The sequence below is a fragment of the Osmerus eperlanus genome, chromosome 1 (genome assembly GCF_963692335.1).
Source record: "Osmerus eperlanus chromosome 1, fOsmEpe2.1, whole genome shotgun sequence".
In the NCBI taxonomy this organism is placed as follows: Eukaryota; Metazoa; Chordata; class Actinopteri; order Osmeriformes; family Osmeridae; genus Osmerus; species Osmerus eperlanus.
In genome coordinates, this window is record NC_085018.1 from 4,644,996 (window position 1) to 4,658,634 (window position 13,639).

The 13,639-nt window shown below is 45.9% G+C and overlaps 1 protein-coding gene across 1 annotated transcript; it reads right to left on the minus strand.

Annotated features, from left to right (window-relative positions):
• Positions 1-4,481: 4,481 nt before the first annotated feature.
• On the minus strand, positions 4,482-8,102 carry LOC134022049 (transcriptional repressor scratch 2-like). The gene is made up of 2 exons (XM_062463270.1): positions 7,576-8,102; positions 4,482-5,797 (listed from the first exon to the last, which is right to left on the minus strand). The coding sequence occupies exons 1-2, from the start codon at positions 7,730-7,732 to the stop codon at positions 4,956-4,958; spliced, it is 999 nt and encodes a 332-aa protein (XP_062319254.1). The 5' UTR covers positions 7,733-8,102; the 3' UTR covers positions 4,482-4,955.
• Positions 8,103-13,639: the final 5,537 nt, after the last annotated feature.

Sequence of the window (13,639 nt, forward strand, 5' to 3'; positions counted from 1 at the left end):
AACAGGCTGTGATAATGTTGTATTAATAAATGGTATTAGTGCATGAAGAGGATTATTATAACATTCAGTTCTGAAATAATTTGGGAACACTCATCAAGTCTGATAAATTGTGGTTATGATGGTTTGAGCTAATTGGCTCGTTTTGAACTGCAGCAAAACGAGTTATGAAGTTCTACCTATCTGACCTTTATAGAAAATATATTTGGGAAAAATGTTTGGTTAATAGCTGCATTAAGAACATTATTTGGTCTATATTTCATTTAAGAAGCATACAGATTCTGGTTTGGCATAATTAAAATTGCTTTTATCATATCTTTGATAAAAATAGGTGTGATTTGGTAAAATAGAGAATCTAAAACAATATTGGTCTTAAACTTAACTGTTTTAAAAGACAGAAAAGGTTTTTTGGAGTGAAAGAAATTAGACTAACAGTTGATTTTCTAAAGAAGGGAACAAAGAAACAGATTGTCATTTCTAGGCATGACTAATAGGAGTTGAATATGGGGGCTCGTTATTAGATGCTGTTACATGTGTTTGCTCAACAATAAGAAAACTGAAGGGAAAATACTGCCTGGTAATTATAGATACAGTATGTTTACTATGTGAATTGAAGTCTTTCCCAGTCCTATACCAGGTGCATAACACCATTTGAATTGATTTATTGGAGATCATATGTAATACCACAACTTAAACCTTTCACATAGCATGATAAAGAGGCGAATCAAATGGTTAACCAATTTTATTAAAAAAATGCTAACTAGAAAAGAGATGTCTTCTGCTAAATTCTGTTCCAGGTGAAGCAGTAAACCAAAGAGTGGAGGAGTCAAACGAGGAGATTGGGTATTGATTAAAGTTATCAATGAAAGGAGGGATCTTATGAGAACTTTAAAATATCCTGTCTAATTTCTGGTTTTTCTATTTGTTTCGAATTTAGTTTATTTTATTACAATTCTAAAAGCTTGGCTAAAGTTGTATGTATGTGGTGAAGGGGGCCTGTGAGCATGTCCAGGTCTGCCGTGGATACATGGATGTCGAATGTCCACTCTGGAGTGACGGTGGGTTTTCCCCTATAACATCATTAGGGTTTTCCCACTGTGTCCAGTGTGTCCACACCACTTGGCTATAACGCTGCATAGTCTCATCATTATTGTATGTCAACATTGTGTAATCGGTAATGGGATATTTTTTGAATTTGGGTTTGTTGTCACACCCTATAAGGGTGTGAAAGGAGGGATTTATTTGAACTTTAAAAATATCCACTTTAAATACTGAAATGGGTTCTTGATTTCAATATCTGTGTTTAATCATTGGTGTTCGACTGTTCGCATCTCATTTGACTCAGTTACTGCTTGATCATGGGAGATAAGGTGATGCTGGGACTGTAACTCTTTTCTGCTTCAGGACGAGTCAGACCGGCGGGTCTGACTACCTAACCCCTGTTCTAAGGCCCCATTCCCCTGGAGACCCTGCCCCATCTGCCCCTATGCCCCATCAGACCTAGGAGTGGTCTGGCCCCCCCCTTCCCCTTGAAGACCCTGTCCCACCTGCCCCAATACATCATCAGATGTTCGGGGAAGCCTGTTGTACATTTATGGACAGGACCATTCAAGGTCATCGAGAGAACCTCGCACGCCCTAAGGGTGCTGGGGAAAGGAAGTACGTGGTACCACTGGAGCATGTGTTGTGCTGCTCCAGAATCCAGTCGTACGTTGCAGGAGTTGGTGGAGAAGGGCCAGTGAACCTTTTGCTATTGCTACGAATGTGAGAGTCCAGAAAAGAGGGTTACGACTAGGCCAAGAGTGATACTGCTTGACCACACTAGAATTGTACTGGACTAAGAAGGTTTCCGCTATTTTACTTAAGAGTGTGCTATATCAACATGATTGTTGCTGTATCCCATGTATCAGGTCCCTGTGTAACAGGATCATTGTCTCGGCTGAGGAGAACCCGACGAAGGGGTTCCAAATGCCGTTGCTGGGGCTGGCTGACCAGGACGAGGAGGCGGTGGTTGGTCCGGGCTATGTTGATTGATCTCTGGTGTTTTCAGAGATCAAAAGAGGGATTAAAGAATATGTTGTGCTTATTAAAGTTATGCATTGTGCTTATTAAAGTTATGAACTTAAAAGTGTGCTCAGGCTTAAACATTGGGTCTCACACTGGGTGTGGGAAGCAGGCTGTTCTTTGTGTCTCTATCTCTTCATTTTCAGAAACAACCTTGAAACCGGGTTGAGACAGCACCCGAGCAGGTGGGACGCGTAGGCAAGAACAACTCCCTGATGCACGAGAGAACAAGCTCAACCCTTTTTTAATACTTGTGTGTTTCAATTGCACTGTATAAATATATGCTGGGGAGGGACAGATAGCCAGTTGGACTTCGTGAACCAGCCCAAACTCTGTTGCGGGTAGGGAAACTTAGACAACCCCAGAGCTCTGTACTTGTTGATTTCCAACTGCTGCATTAAAGCTGATATTATCGGACCTCTGCGACTCCAGACCACTCTTTCTAGAACACAGATTTGTGTCATTGGATACCATCATTACATATTGGAATAGACACAAAGACTTTGAATCCTTCAAGTGTTATGTAAAATAAACAGCCGTTTTTTCAATTGACCCATCTTTAAGTTTCTTAGCCTGGTTTTCCATCGTTATATTGTTACTAGCTAGCTTTCGATGTGTCAGTCCCACTGTTGTGTGTGACTATAAGCTACGACAGTGACACCCGAAGTGCGTTCCTTATATCCAGTTCAGGCCTATTCCATAATTTTGTTTGATTGCTGTCACGGCAGAAAATCCCGCTTGATGTTGGAAATGGAAGCAGGGTTTTCAGTGCTTTAGTGGCGATCTCAGGATAGCCTTCATCCAAAACACCGATAGAGTTGTTGTCTCAAACAGGCTTCATTGAGTGGTAACTATCACTTGTCATGTCAAGAGGAAGAGACGCGCATGATACCGTTCAATAAAGCCCACAAACTTGCTAAAAAATGAGTAAACACACGTCTTTGCAGAGCTTTTTTTGCTCAGGGGAAAAGGCCCGCGGAGAATGAGAGAATCAGGTCATTTTTCAGAATAAAACGTCTTTCAGACTCTGATAATCAATTAAAAGGAAATAATGTTATTAATTCTTTTTTGTGCGGCCCGGTACGAAATGACCCACGGACCGGTACCGGTGGGCACCGGTTGCAATGTAATGCAATGCAGATGTGCACACCGCCCCCTACCGAACAAGATGGATAGCTCGGTCAGCAGGGAGTTGAAGAAGAGCGGCTACTGACGTCACTCTGCTGCGCCGCTCAGAATGCTTTTTCGTTCATTTTGCATTTCTGCAAATGCATTTGAATTCGAATTGTGGTCACGATTTTACAGCCACGTTCTTAAAATGAAAATGCATTTCTGGAAATGCATTTGAATTTGAATTGTGGTCACGATTTTGCAGCCACGTTCTTAAAATGAAAATGCATTTCTGGAAATGCATTTGAATTTGAATTGTGGTCACGATTTTGCAGCCACGTTCTTAAAATGAAAATGCATTTCTGGAAATGCATTTGAATTTGAATTGTGGTCACGATTTTGCAGCCACGTTCTTAAAATGAAAATGCATTTCTGGAAATGCATTTTAATTTTCACATTTTACATTTCAAATTGAATTTTGGTATCTATTTGCTGGGGCATGTTTTGAAAATTAAATCTCAAATGTCTATTTCTTTTTCATTTTAATTAAGTGAAAGATTGAGCACTCTTGAAGAAGAAAATTAAAATGCAAATAGGATGATTGATTACTAATTTCATTTATGAGTCAAATAATGCAGCCACATTCTTAAAATGCAAATGCATTTCTGGAAATGCATTTGAATTTTGGTAACGATTTGCTTCCATACATATTGAAACATGAGAGAGATCATGACATTCTACATTCTTCAAGGAGTCTCCCAAAAATGTTTTGGGAAGTATATGCTCAATTTATTTGAGACACTGAAATGTCAGATGTTTTACTGTCAGATGTTTTCTGTTTGGAAGATTCTGAAAGAATGTGGATTTCTAGAATAATGATATCCTGATTAAGACCCGATCCTGATAACGTTTCCAGCCATTAAATGGCTGGCTGATGTTGATATTATATTTAGTGAGGACCTTGTAGCAATGTAAATTTTAAAAGATTAATTGAAGTTAATTAAACATTCAATGTTTTATGGCTACATAGAGTCAGTTACAGTAGCCCATAAACATAATATTACACAATAATAATACTTTTCACATTGGAAGTATAACCACATTTTGTGTGCGGATATTGTGTCCATAGGTTCAAACGTAGGTTTAAAAGACCTTTCTCCTTTATAGTGCATAGATTTATATATCAATAACTAACATGGTTGAGACCATTTACAGCATGGACTTTTTGTTGAAATATAATACAGAGTTTTATTAATTAGAAGTTCAATTAATAAATTAAATAAATAGATGCACAGTGCACAATTGCACAATTCATTAAGAAATAAATAATCATATCATCTGATCAATAAATAATCAATCATATCATCTGATCAATAAATAGTCAATACTACATAAATAAATGAATAAATACACAAATACATAATAATAAAGAAATTGATGGTCATTAAGAGCTCTCTGGTTAACATAATATTACTGGAAATATTGCAGCCAAATAAACAGTCCATCATTTAGAAATTGAGTCCAAACATCCACCTTTGCGCTTTGAGTCATTTATCAGTTATTATCAGTTATTAATATTATCTTCCAGTTGTAAGAGGAAAGGTAAGTGGCGTTATTGCTTTCATTAAAGGCGGGAGCAGGAAGACGTGCAAGAGAGATTTCAGTTATTTGAATCACCTCTTGATATTAAATTTATTTTCTGAAGTGCTAACTGAATGTCTCTTAACTTGGATGGGACAAAGTTCCAAAATGTTGTTGTTGTTGTTGTTGTGGATGTGACTTGCTCAGTCTTCGGAGCTGCAGTCATCCTCGTCCCCAGACCCTTTGAAACAGGCTGACTCATAGTGCTTGTTCAGGTAAGACTTCAGCGCGAAGCTCTTGTCACACCGCTTGCAGGTGTAGTGCTTGAAGGCCGAGTGTGTCTGCATGTGGGCGCGCAGGTTGGATCGGTCAGCGAAGGCTTTGCCACAGTGGGCGCAGGCAAAGGGCTTCTCCCCCGTGTGTGACCTCATGTGACCCTGAAGGAGCCAGGGTCGGCTGAATGCCTTGCCGCATACGTTGCACTCGTGGCGCAAGTCGTGAGTGAGCATGTGCATGGCGAGTGCAGGCATGGATACGTACGCCTTATGGCAGGTGGGGCACTTCCTGGCCTGCTGGCTGTCCAGACTGCGGTGCGTCTGCTTGTGGCGACTCAGGTTGGAGGAGGTGGCATAGGTTTTGCCGCACTCGCCGCACGTGTAACGTCCTGGCCCCTTTGACTTGCCCTTGGTTGGTGTTGACTCTGTAGAGGTCACCTCGTCGCTGCTGTCAGGGTTGCTTCCCTTGCGGGGGCACCTCTGACTGGTCGCTCTCCGGGAGCGGCCATCGGAGATGAGGAAGGCGGGGGAGAAGCCCTCGGAGCTCTCGGACTCCAGACAGCTGCTGCTTTCCGACTCGGCAGCGCTGGAGCGGGGGCTGTCGGGATGCTCCATGTCGTGGTCGGAGAACTCCTCCCCCCCGCTCCCCCCCCCTGCATTCCTCGGGGAGTACAGGGGTCCTGAGGAGAGGACGTTGAGGACCCCTCTCGGCAACCCTGCCTCCTTTGTGTTCTGGCACACAGAGGGAATGAGGTAATCCTGGATGTATCCTGCATAAAGAGACAGACTTAGCGTGAAAATATATTCACGAAGAGATTTTGGTAAACACTTCATAACTCTAAAAGTAAAGAAATAAAAATGATCATTTTGAAGAATTATAATATTTTGTATAGACACATTTATGTATGACTCATTGGTTCTTTATTCAGATTGTCAGCTAAACTAGTGAAAGACCATTGACTGTATCCCGAGGCTTTGCAGATCAATATGAAATTGCATACAGGAAACCGTTTGCAAGTGCTTGGTTCAGCAAGCTCTGTGAATGAAATATTAATGACCCTTCAGTGCTCACATTTTACAGCGGATCAATAAGTCATCAGGCTCAAACAAGTGCTATCATAAATATCTGAATGGAAAGTGCAGGCAGATACAGAAGTCCAATGCACAATGAAAAAATAAAATTTGCCACACATTGAGAATGCAAAAAACACTTGGCTCGCCTCAACAGGCCACTGATCCACCTGTCATTGGCCCACGCCAGCGTATCTAAATCTGTGATTGTAGCAGCAGACACACAGAATGTCTGAGTAGAGAAATCCCTAAACCGCTAAATCATTTTAATCAGATCATTGCCCCATCTGGGGTGTTTTGAAAGTGCTGGGAGGACGGTAATGGGGATATTGAGTGACAGGTGGAGTGTTATTTGGGCAAAATGGGGAAGGAAGGACTTAGGGTGTGTGCATGTGTGTGTGTGTTGGGGGATGAAGGAGTGGGGTGGTGGGTGGGGGTTCATAGTCTGATCTTGACAGCAGTGCGCAGTATACTGCACTCCCCCCTGCAACACAAAGGGAACTAGACAGCTGGCATCCTAAATCTGGGGGAACAAATGATCTGGTGAGCCCAAGCTTCGGTGATGCTCAGTGACATTCCACACTAAAAAAAAAAAACATTTCCATAGACCTTCATTGAAATGCACTTGTAGAAGTAATGTATATGTGAAGTTTACAGTACTCTCTAATTGCATACAATGAACAAAAGAAGCTTATTCTCAAACGTCTGACATTCTATATGTCCAATCGATGCACTTCCTTCACAGAGCCTACTTCTCTCTATACCAGAGACAGATTGGGTTGCCGCAATCCTAACCCCTGTGGATGTGTAACGTCCTGTAAGATCAGATAGAGCGGGGGCTGGAGGGATGGAAGGATGAAGGGATGGAGGGATGAAGCACAGGGGGGTTGGTGGATGATAAGAGAAAGACTCAAGGGCAACAACACCAACGAAGGACAAATGGGTCCCATGTGGGGATCTGCTTTCTACTGAGGTTGCAGAATTCATAAAGGCTACGGCCAGGCGCCGATGCTTGCATCCACGTACGTTCATTATGCATGTACACAATAGTCTTAAAGCTCCCCCAAAGCCTACTGTGTGATGTGGTCTAGTATTAAGCTGATTGTTCTGGCATGACCTGAATACTATTTAGCGTTGCTGAAATGAGACAACAAAAGTCTGGAGGCGGTGTGTGTGTATGTGTGCGTGTGTGTGTGCATTAAGGGAGTAGGGTGTTGTGGGGAATTAGGAAGCAAACAACATCACAGCCCTCACATCGGGGGGTGCAACAGGAATAAATATGTTGATCTGTTATTTTGTTTTGTTTCAGCATTTTCTTTTCTTTAAGTGCGGTACAAATGAACACCAACAACAAATCTCACACATAAAATAACCTCAACTTGACTAATGAAAATACATCTAATTGACAGAAAAAACTAAGAGCACATGACATTCCAGCAGATGAAAACATGTTTTGTTGTTCCATAGACTCACTCACCATTTTCACTTAAACGGACCGCCAAGTTGGTTGCAGACTCGGTGATGGCACGTGTCACAGAATAAGATCCAGCCGAGTGATGGTGGTGAGGATGATGATGACCGGAGGTAGTGAAGTCATGGACTTTCAGTTGTTTAACCAAAAAGGAACGTGGCATTGTCACAACAGTCAAAAGCGCTAGAGCCACATGGAAATATTACGGAAAAAAAATACAAAAACACTTGAAGAAAAAAGGTAAAGTCTAAGAAACCAAAATGGAGGCTGATGACGCAAATACTGATGCTCTGGAAATGTTCCTCTTAAAAAAAAAAAAAAAAAAAAAACAACAGACAACTCTTTTTGGCCTGAATATCCTCTTTGCCCAGAGAAGAGAGATAGAAAAGGTTGGAAAGGGACAGAAGGCTGGTGAGAGGAGAGAGAAATTACGTACAGAGGGAGAGATACAGAGAGGAGAGAGATGACTACTAGCTGAGCTCAGCACTAACGCAGCCTTTTATATGGGGCACGAGCCCCCAAAGATCAGGTGGTGCTTTGGAAAAGGGAGCTTCTTAGCATTAATCCATCAAACATCCCCAGGGACACACATCAAATTACCACGAGCCGTCTGTGCATCCCCGCACACACACAACCACATGCGTGAGGGTGCACACAGGCTTATACACACACACTCCCTTTCTCATACACACTCCCACTGCAGCCAAACTTGCCCCTTCCCCCTCCTCGCTTTCACCCCTTCATCCCTTTCCCTAGCAAAGAAAGGAGAGCAGACAATAGCATGATGGGAGCACGTGGGTGACACTACAGACAGCATCTTGTCCCCCCATTGTCTTGAAATGAAGTCGCTAATACAGTTTATGCTGCCCTGAAAAGCTCTGACTCTCCCTCTCTCTCTCCCTCTCTTCTACGTTCTCTGAAAATTGCATCGGCAATGCCTCATGTTCACAGAATTGAATTTGAACTGTGTAAGATAGGGATATAGATTTCACTGCAAAGCCAAGAAAGTATGACAAATATCTAGGTAATGTTCTTTTTACACACAGCCATTTCACACGAAACCAAAGTAATTTTGATTTTATATAATTAATAAAGATTTGCCTTTCTTTCTATTTAAATTATGTAGACATCTGGCCATTCTGAAAATTCCTATAATATTACATATTGCTGTAGTATACTGTAGTATAGGACTATGTCTACTGTAATATTTCTTTCATTTCCAATTTTATGGAATTTTTACACACCTCTTCTAAGTTTCTGTTCACCGTCATGCCAGCTCAGCCTCCTCAAATCACAATAGCTGTGTGACTTCTAGCCCGTACACTGTGGCGAGGTGACCCCTAAGAGTCAATGGGGGAGACAGGGTCAATCTCTGCAGGGGCCACATACACACACACAGCTTTAACAAAGCCTGGACGGTTCTCACATCCAGATGGCTCCACAAGGTGTGTACAGTTTGCCTGGAAGCTTCACAATATGGCATCACAGACTGACTGCCATCCAGTATTCATGGAGAAATACCTTTTGGTCACAAGCAAAACTAACTTCACCAATTGAATGTGCCCCATTAAATATCCTCTTTAGATATTACTTTGATTACTTAATATTGTGTGTCGTGTATTTATTATTGGCAAAAAAAACGAAGAAAAAACAAACAAATCCAAACATCCACACAAACCCCATTTTATTACTTCTTAGAATTTGACATGTCACATACACCACACCAGCTTTCAAGTAAGTATTTGAACAGTGACATACATTTTTGTTGTTTTGGCTTTACAGTACAACACATTTTGAATGAAACAGTGACGGTTAAAGTGCTTAATTTGAGCATATTCACATGCATTCATTTATTGCACATCCTTTGCATGCCATAACTCCCTGAAGTCTGTGACCCATTAACACCACCCAACCCCTAGTATTACGGTGGTAGTAGCAACGTCACCTGGAGGCATAAAGATCAGAGGACAGAATTGAGAGTGAATAGAGAAAAACAAAGATGACATACAGCCAACAGGTGTTTAATATACAATCAGGCAGTATTGTTTGTTGTATAATCATAGCAAGGCTGTCGCCATGGAGTCAACATTGGGGGGGACGAAATCTGCTAGGGAGTCTGAGGGTCACCCCCTGAAAACTGTATTTTTTTTATTAATTTACACATGGGATTATTATTTTTATTAGGGGACAGCGTGCGTGGTTGCCTGTCGTAGCGTAGCACATTTATATTTTATTTATATTGTTATATCAATATATTGGGGGGGACATTTTGACCAGATTTGAATATTGGGGGGGGGGCACATCCCCCCCCCAATATATATTATGTCTACGGCCCTGAATCATAGAGACAACAACCACAGTATCTTAGTCCTGACCTTATCAGGACTCTTACGTTTCCTGGAACGCTATAGTGAGGTCTGCTTGTGCCCTAGACCCCTGGGGCAGTCTCCAAACAGCCCACAGAACACTTTCTTTCAAACTACAGGATGAATTTTTAGGCCTGGTCTAACTGGTCTATGCATAACTCATCAGTACACAATAAAGGGCACAGCAAGAACACGTATATGTGTCACGGCCACAGCCGTGCCCCCCCCCCGGTTCCGGTTTTTTGCCCTGCCATAGTGTTTCCCTGTCATTGTCTTCACCTGTCCTTGTTAGCATTATTGTGTCCACCTGTGTGTCGTTTGGTTCTGTGTATTTAGGTTTCTGTTTTGTGTCCAGTCTTTGTCTTGTCCTTACCATACCTGTCTGTGTGAGTACCCTATCTGTTCCCGTTTTTGTGAATAAAACCCTTGTTTCTGCCATGCCTGCCGACTCCCCTGCATTTGGGTCCAACCCCACCTCACGCCGTGACAGAAGGACAAGACCACAAATGGACCCAGCAGAGAGTTCCCTGAACCCTTTCCTAGGGACCCGACTTGCCTTTGGTGGACCCCGAAGCCTGCAGCGGAGGGCCCACCCAAAGTCCGGGTTCCTACCCCGGCTCCAGCCCCAGCCTGAACCCCGACTCCAGCCTCGGTCCTGCCCTGGGCCCCTGCCTCGATCCTGCCCTGTGCCCCTGCCTCGTCCTGAGGTTGTGCCGCCCTGCGCCCGGACGAACGAGGTTGTGCCGCCCAGCACCCAGACCACCGAGGTTGTTCCTGCCGGGGAGTCTTGGCCGCCTGCCGCCGGTACCCAGCCCCGTTCCTGCCCTGTACTCCAGCCTCGGTCCTGCCCTGGGCCCCTGCCTCGATCCTGCCTTGTGCCCCTGCCTCATTCTGAGGTTGTGCCGCCCTGCGCCCGGACGAACAAGGTTGTGCCGCCCAGCACCCAGAGCACCGAGGCTGTTCCTGCCGGGGAGTCTTGGCCGCCTGCCGCCGGTACCCAGCCCCGTTCCTGCCCTGTACCCCAGCCTCGGTCCTGCCCTGTACCCCAGCCTCGTTCCTGCCCTGTGCCCCAGCCTCGTTCCTGCCCTGTGCCCCTGCCTCGGTCCTGCCCTGTGCCCCTGCCTCGTTCCTGCCCTGTGCCCCTGCCTCGTTCTTGCCCTGTACACCAGCCTCGTTCTTGCCCTGTACCCCAGCCTCGTTCTTGCCCTGTACCCCAGCCTCGTTCTTGCCCTGTGCCCCAGCCTCGTTCTTGCCCTGTGCCCCAGCCTCGTTCTTGCCCTGTACCCCAGCCTCGGTCCTGCCCTGTACCCCAGCCCCGGTCCTGCCCTGTGCCCCGGTCCTGCCCTGTGCCCCGGCCACCTCCTCCTCCGCCCGAGGACTGCTGGCCACCTCCTCCTCCGCCCGAGGACTGCTGGCCGCCGCCCCCTCTGCCCGAGGACTCCTGGCCGCCGCCCCCTCTGCCCGAGGACTCCTGGCCGCCACCCCCTCCGCCCGAGTACTGCTGGCCACCTCCTCCGCCCGAGGACTCCTGGCCGCAGCCTGCCGCCGTGCCCGCGCTCCCAGGCGCCCCCTCGTCCGCGCTCCCAGGCGCCCCCTCGTCCGCGCTCCCAGGCGCCCCCTCGTCCGCGCTCCCAGGCGCCCCCTCGTCCGTGCTCCCAGGCGCCCCCTCGTCCGCGCCCCCTCGTCCGCGCCCCCTCGTCCGCGCCCCCTCGTCCGCGCTCCCAGGCGCCCCCTCGTCCGCGCTCCCAGGCGCCCCCTCGTCCGCGCTCCCAGGCGCCCCCTCGTCCGCGCTCCCAGGCGCCCCCTCGTCCGCGCTCCCAGGCGCCCCCTCGTCCGCGCTCCCAGGCGCCCCCTCGTCCGCGCTCCCAGGCGCCCCCTCGTCCGCGCTCCCAGGCGCCCCCTGTCCCCTGTGCCTGTCCTGCCCCCGGGTGGTTCCCTGGACCTGCTCCGGCCTCCGGGCCACAGGCCTTCTGCCCTGCCTCCGGGTCGGCCCCCGGACCTGCGCCGGCCCTCTGCCCTGCCTCCGGGTCGACCCCCGGACCTGCCCTGGCCCTCTGCCTTGCCTCCGGGCCGACCTCCGGACCTGCTCCGGCCTTGTGTGACGTCCCTTGAGAGGGGGCTACTGTCACGGCCACAGCCGTGCCCCCCCCGGTTTCGTTTTTTTGCCCTGCCCTAGTGTTTCCCTGTCATTGTCTTCATCTGTTCTCGTTAGCGTTATTGTGTCCACCTGTGTGTCGTTTGGTTCTGTGTATTGAGGTTTCTGTTTTGTGTCCAGTCTTTGTCTTGTCCTTACCATACCTGTCTGTGTGAGTACCCTATCTGTTCCCGTTTTTGTGAATAAAACCCTTGTTTCTGCCATGCCTGCTGACTCCCCTGCATTTGGGTCCAACCCCACCTCACGCCGTGACAATATGTAGGAATGAATGATAAAATAAGATAGAATATGAGAATATTATAAAGCAACAGCTTATCTACTGATTACTTAACATAAGCACATAGGAAAGTTCAAGAACATAACATGTTGAGTTTAGTATTGACTAGGTGATTATTATTTAAAGAATTTACCAAAAAATGAAGGAAAAAGCATCAATATTTAACGTTTGTTCACTTAGGTTCTCTTTCAATCAATTAAACTAAGGAGTGTTAACTTCTTTGTCATAGATTTACTTACAAAATGTATATACGCCTATATATATTCTTGTCATGTCAGTACTTGTTTTCATAGGTGATTCAAATTCAGATTTCACAATTACGGTGAGAGTGTGGAGATTGTGATTCCAGCCAAAAACATAATTTAGTCTCTATTCTACCAACTGTATGGTGAGAAGGGCATAGAGCTCGGAGAGGGGGCTTTTGAGGTCTGTTTTAACAGCGATAAGTGAGATAATTTGTGCTAATCACATCCAGTCATCAGTGGAGGGCCCTCGGAAAAACAAACGTAGGTCCTTTTCACTAAGACATCTTTTCAGCGCCTGACTAAATTCCTTTTCTCTTTGGGTACCTGACAATGAGGCAGCTGCAAGCCAATGAATGACACTGATTGTCTTTTCCTTTTAATCAGCAGTTAGTGGCTCTATTGAATTCAATATAGAAGGAGAAATTCCCATATTTCCTGTTCACCCTCTTGTAGGACATGTGTGAATAGCTGGAGAGGGCACTTGCCCCTGCAAGTTTCTTTGCCCCTGCAAAATTCTTTAAAGGATTTTTATTTTTGGCCACACCTTCCTCCTCAGATTTCTTATCCCAGCTTTTGGCTACATTTTGCAGTCAAGCTTTGAGACCAAATCATGGAAGATCTACAGAGATTTGACACACAGCAGCATACACACACATTGCAAAACCTCATCTCACCTTCAGTGGGAAGTGGCAGTTTACACTTCCAGGGGAAGGTCAACCATGTATTCCCATCTTGTCCTGGAGATCCAGGAGTATCAGAGTAATGGTTGACCAAAGAGACGTGGATCTTTGAGACCCCATCAGGGGTGGTGAGTAACAGGGAGCCAGTCAGGGCGGTGATTGCTGTTGTGGATGGGTGGGGCCACGTTGATGCACAGGAGGAGGATGTACAACTACATTTCAATCTAGTCAGCCCTCAGTCCTGATAAAAAGGACTCTGTCTCTCTCCGTTCTATTTTGGGACTCATCAATCAACGCTGTCACACTCGCCTCATGGCTTCCGAGCTTGCCGGTTCGACGGTGCGTGG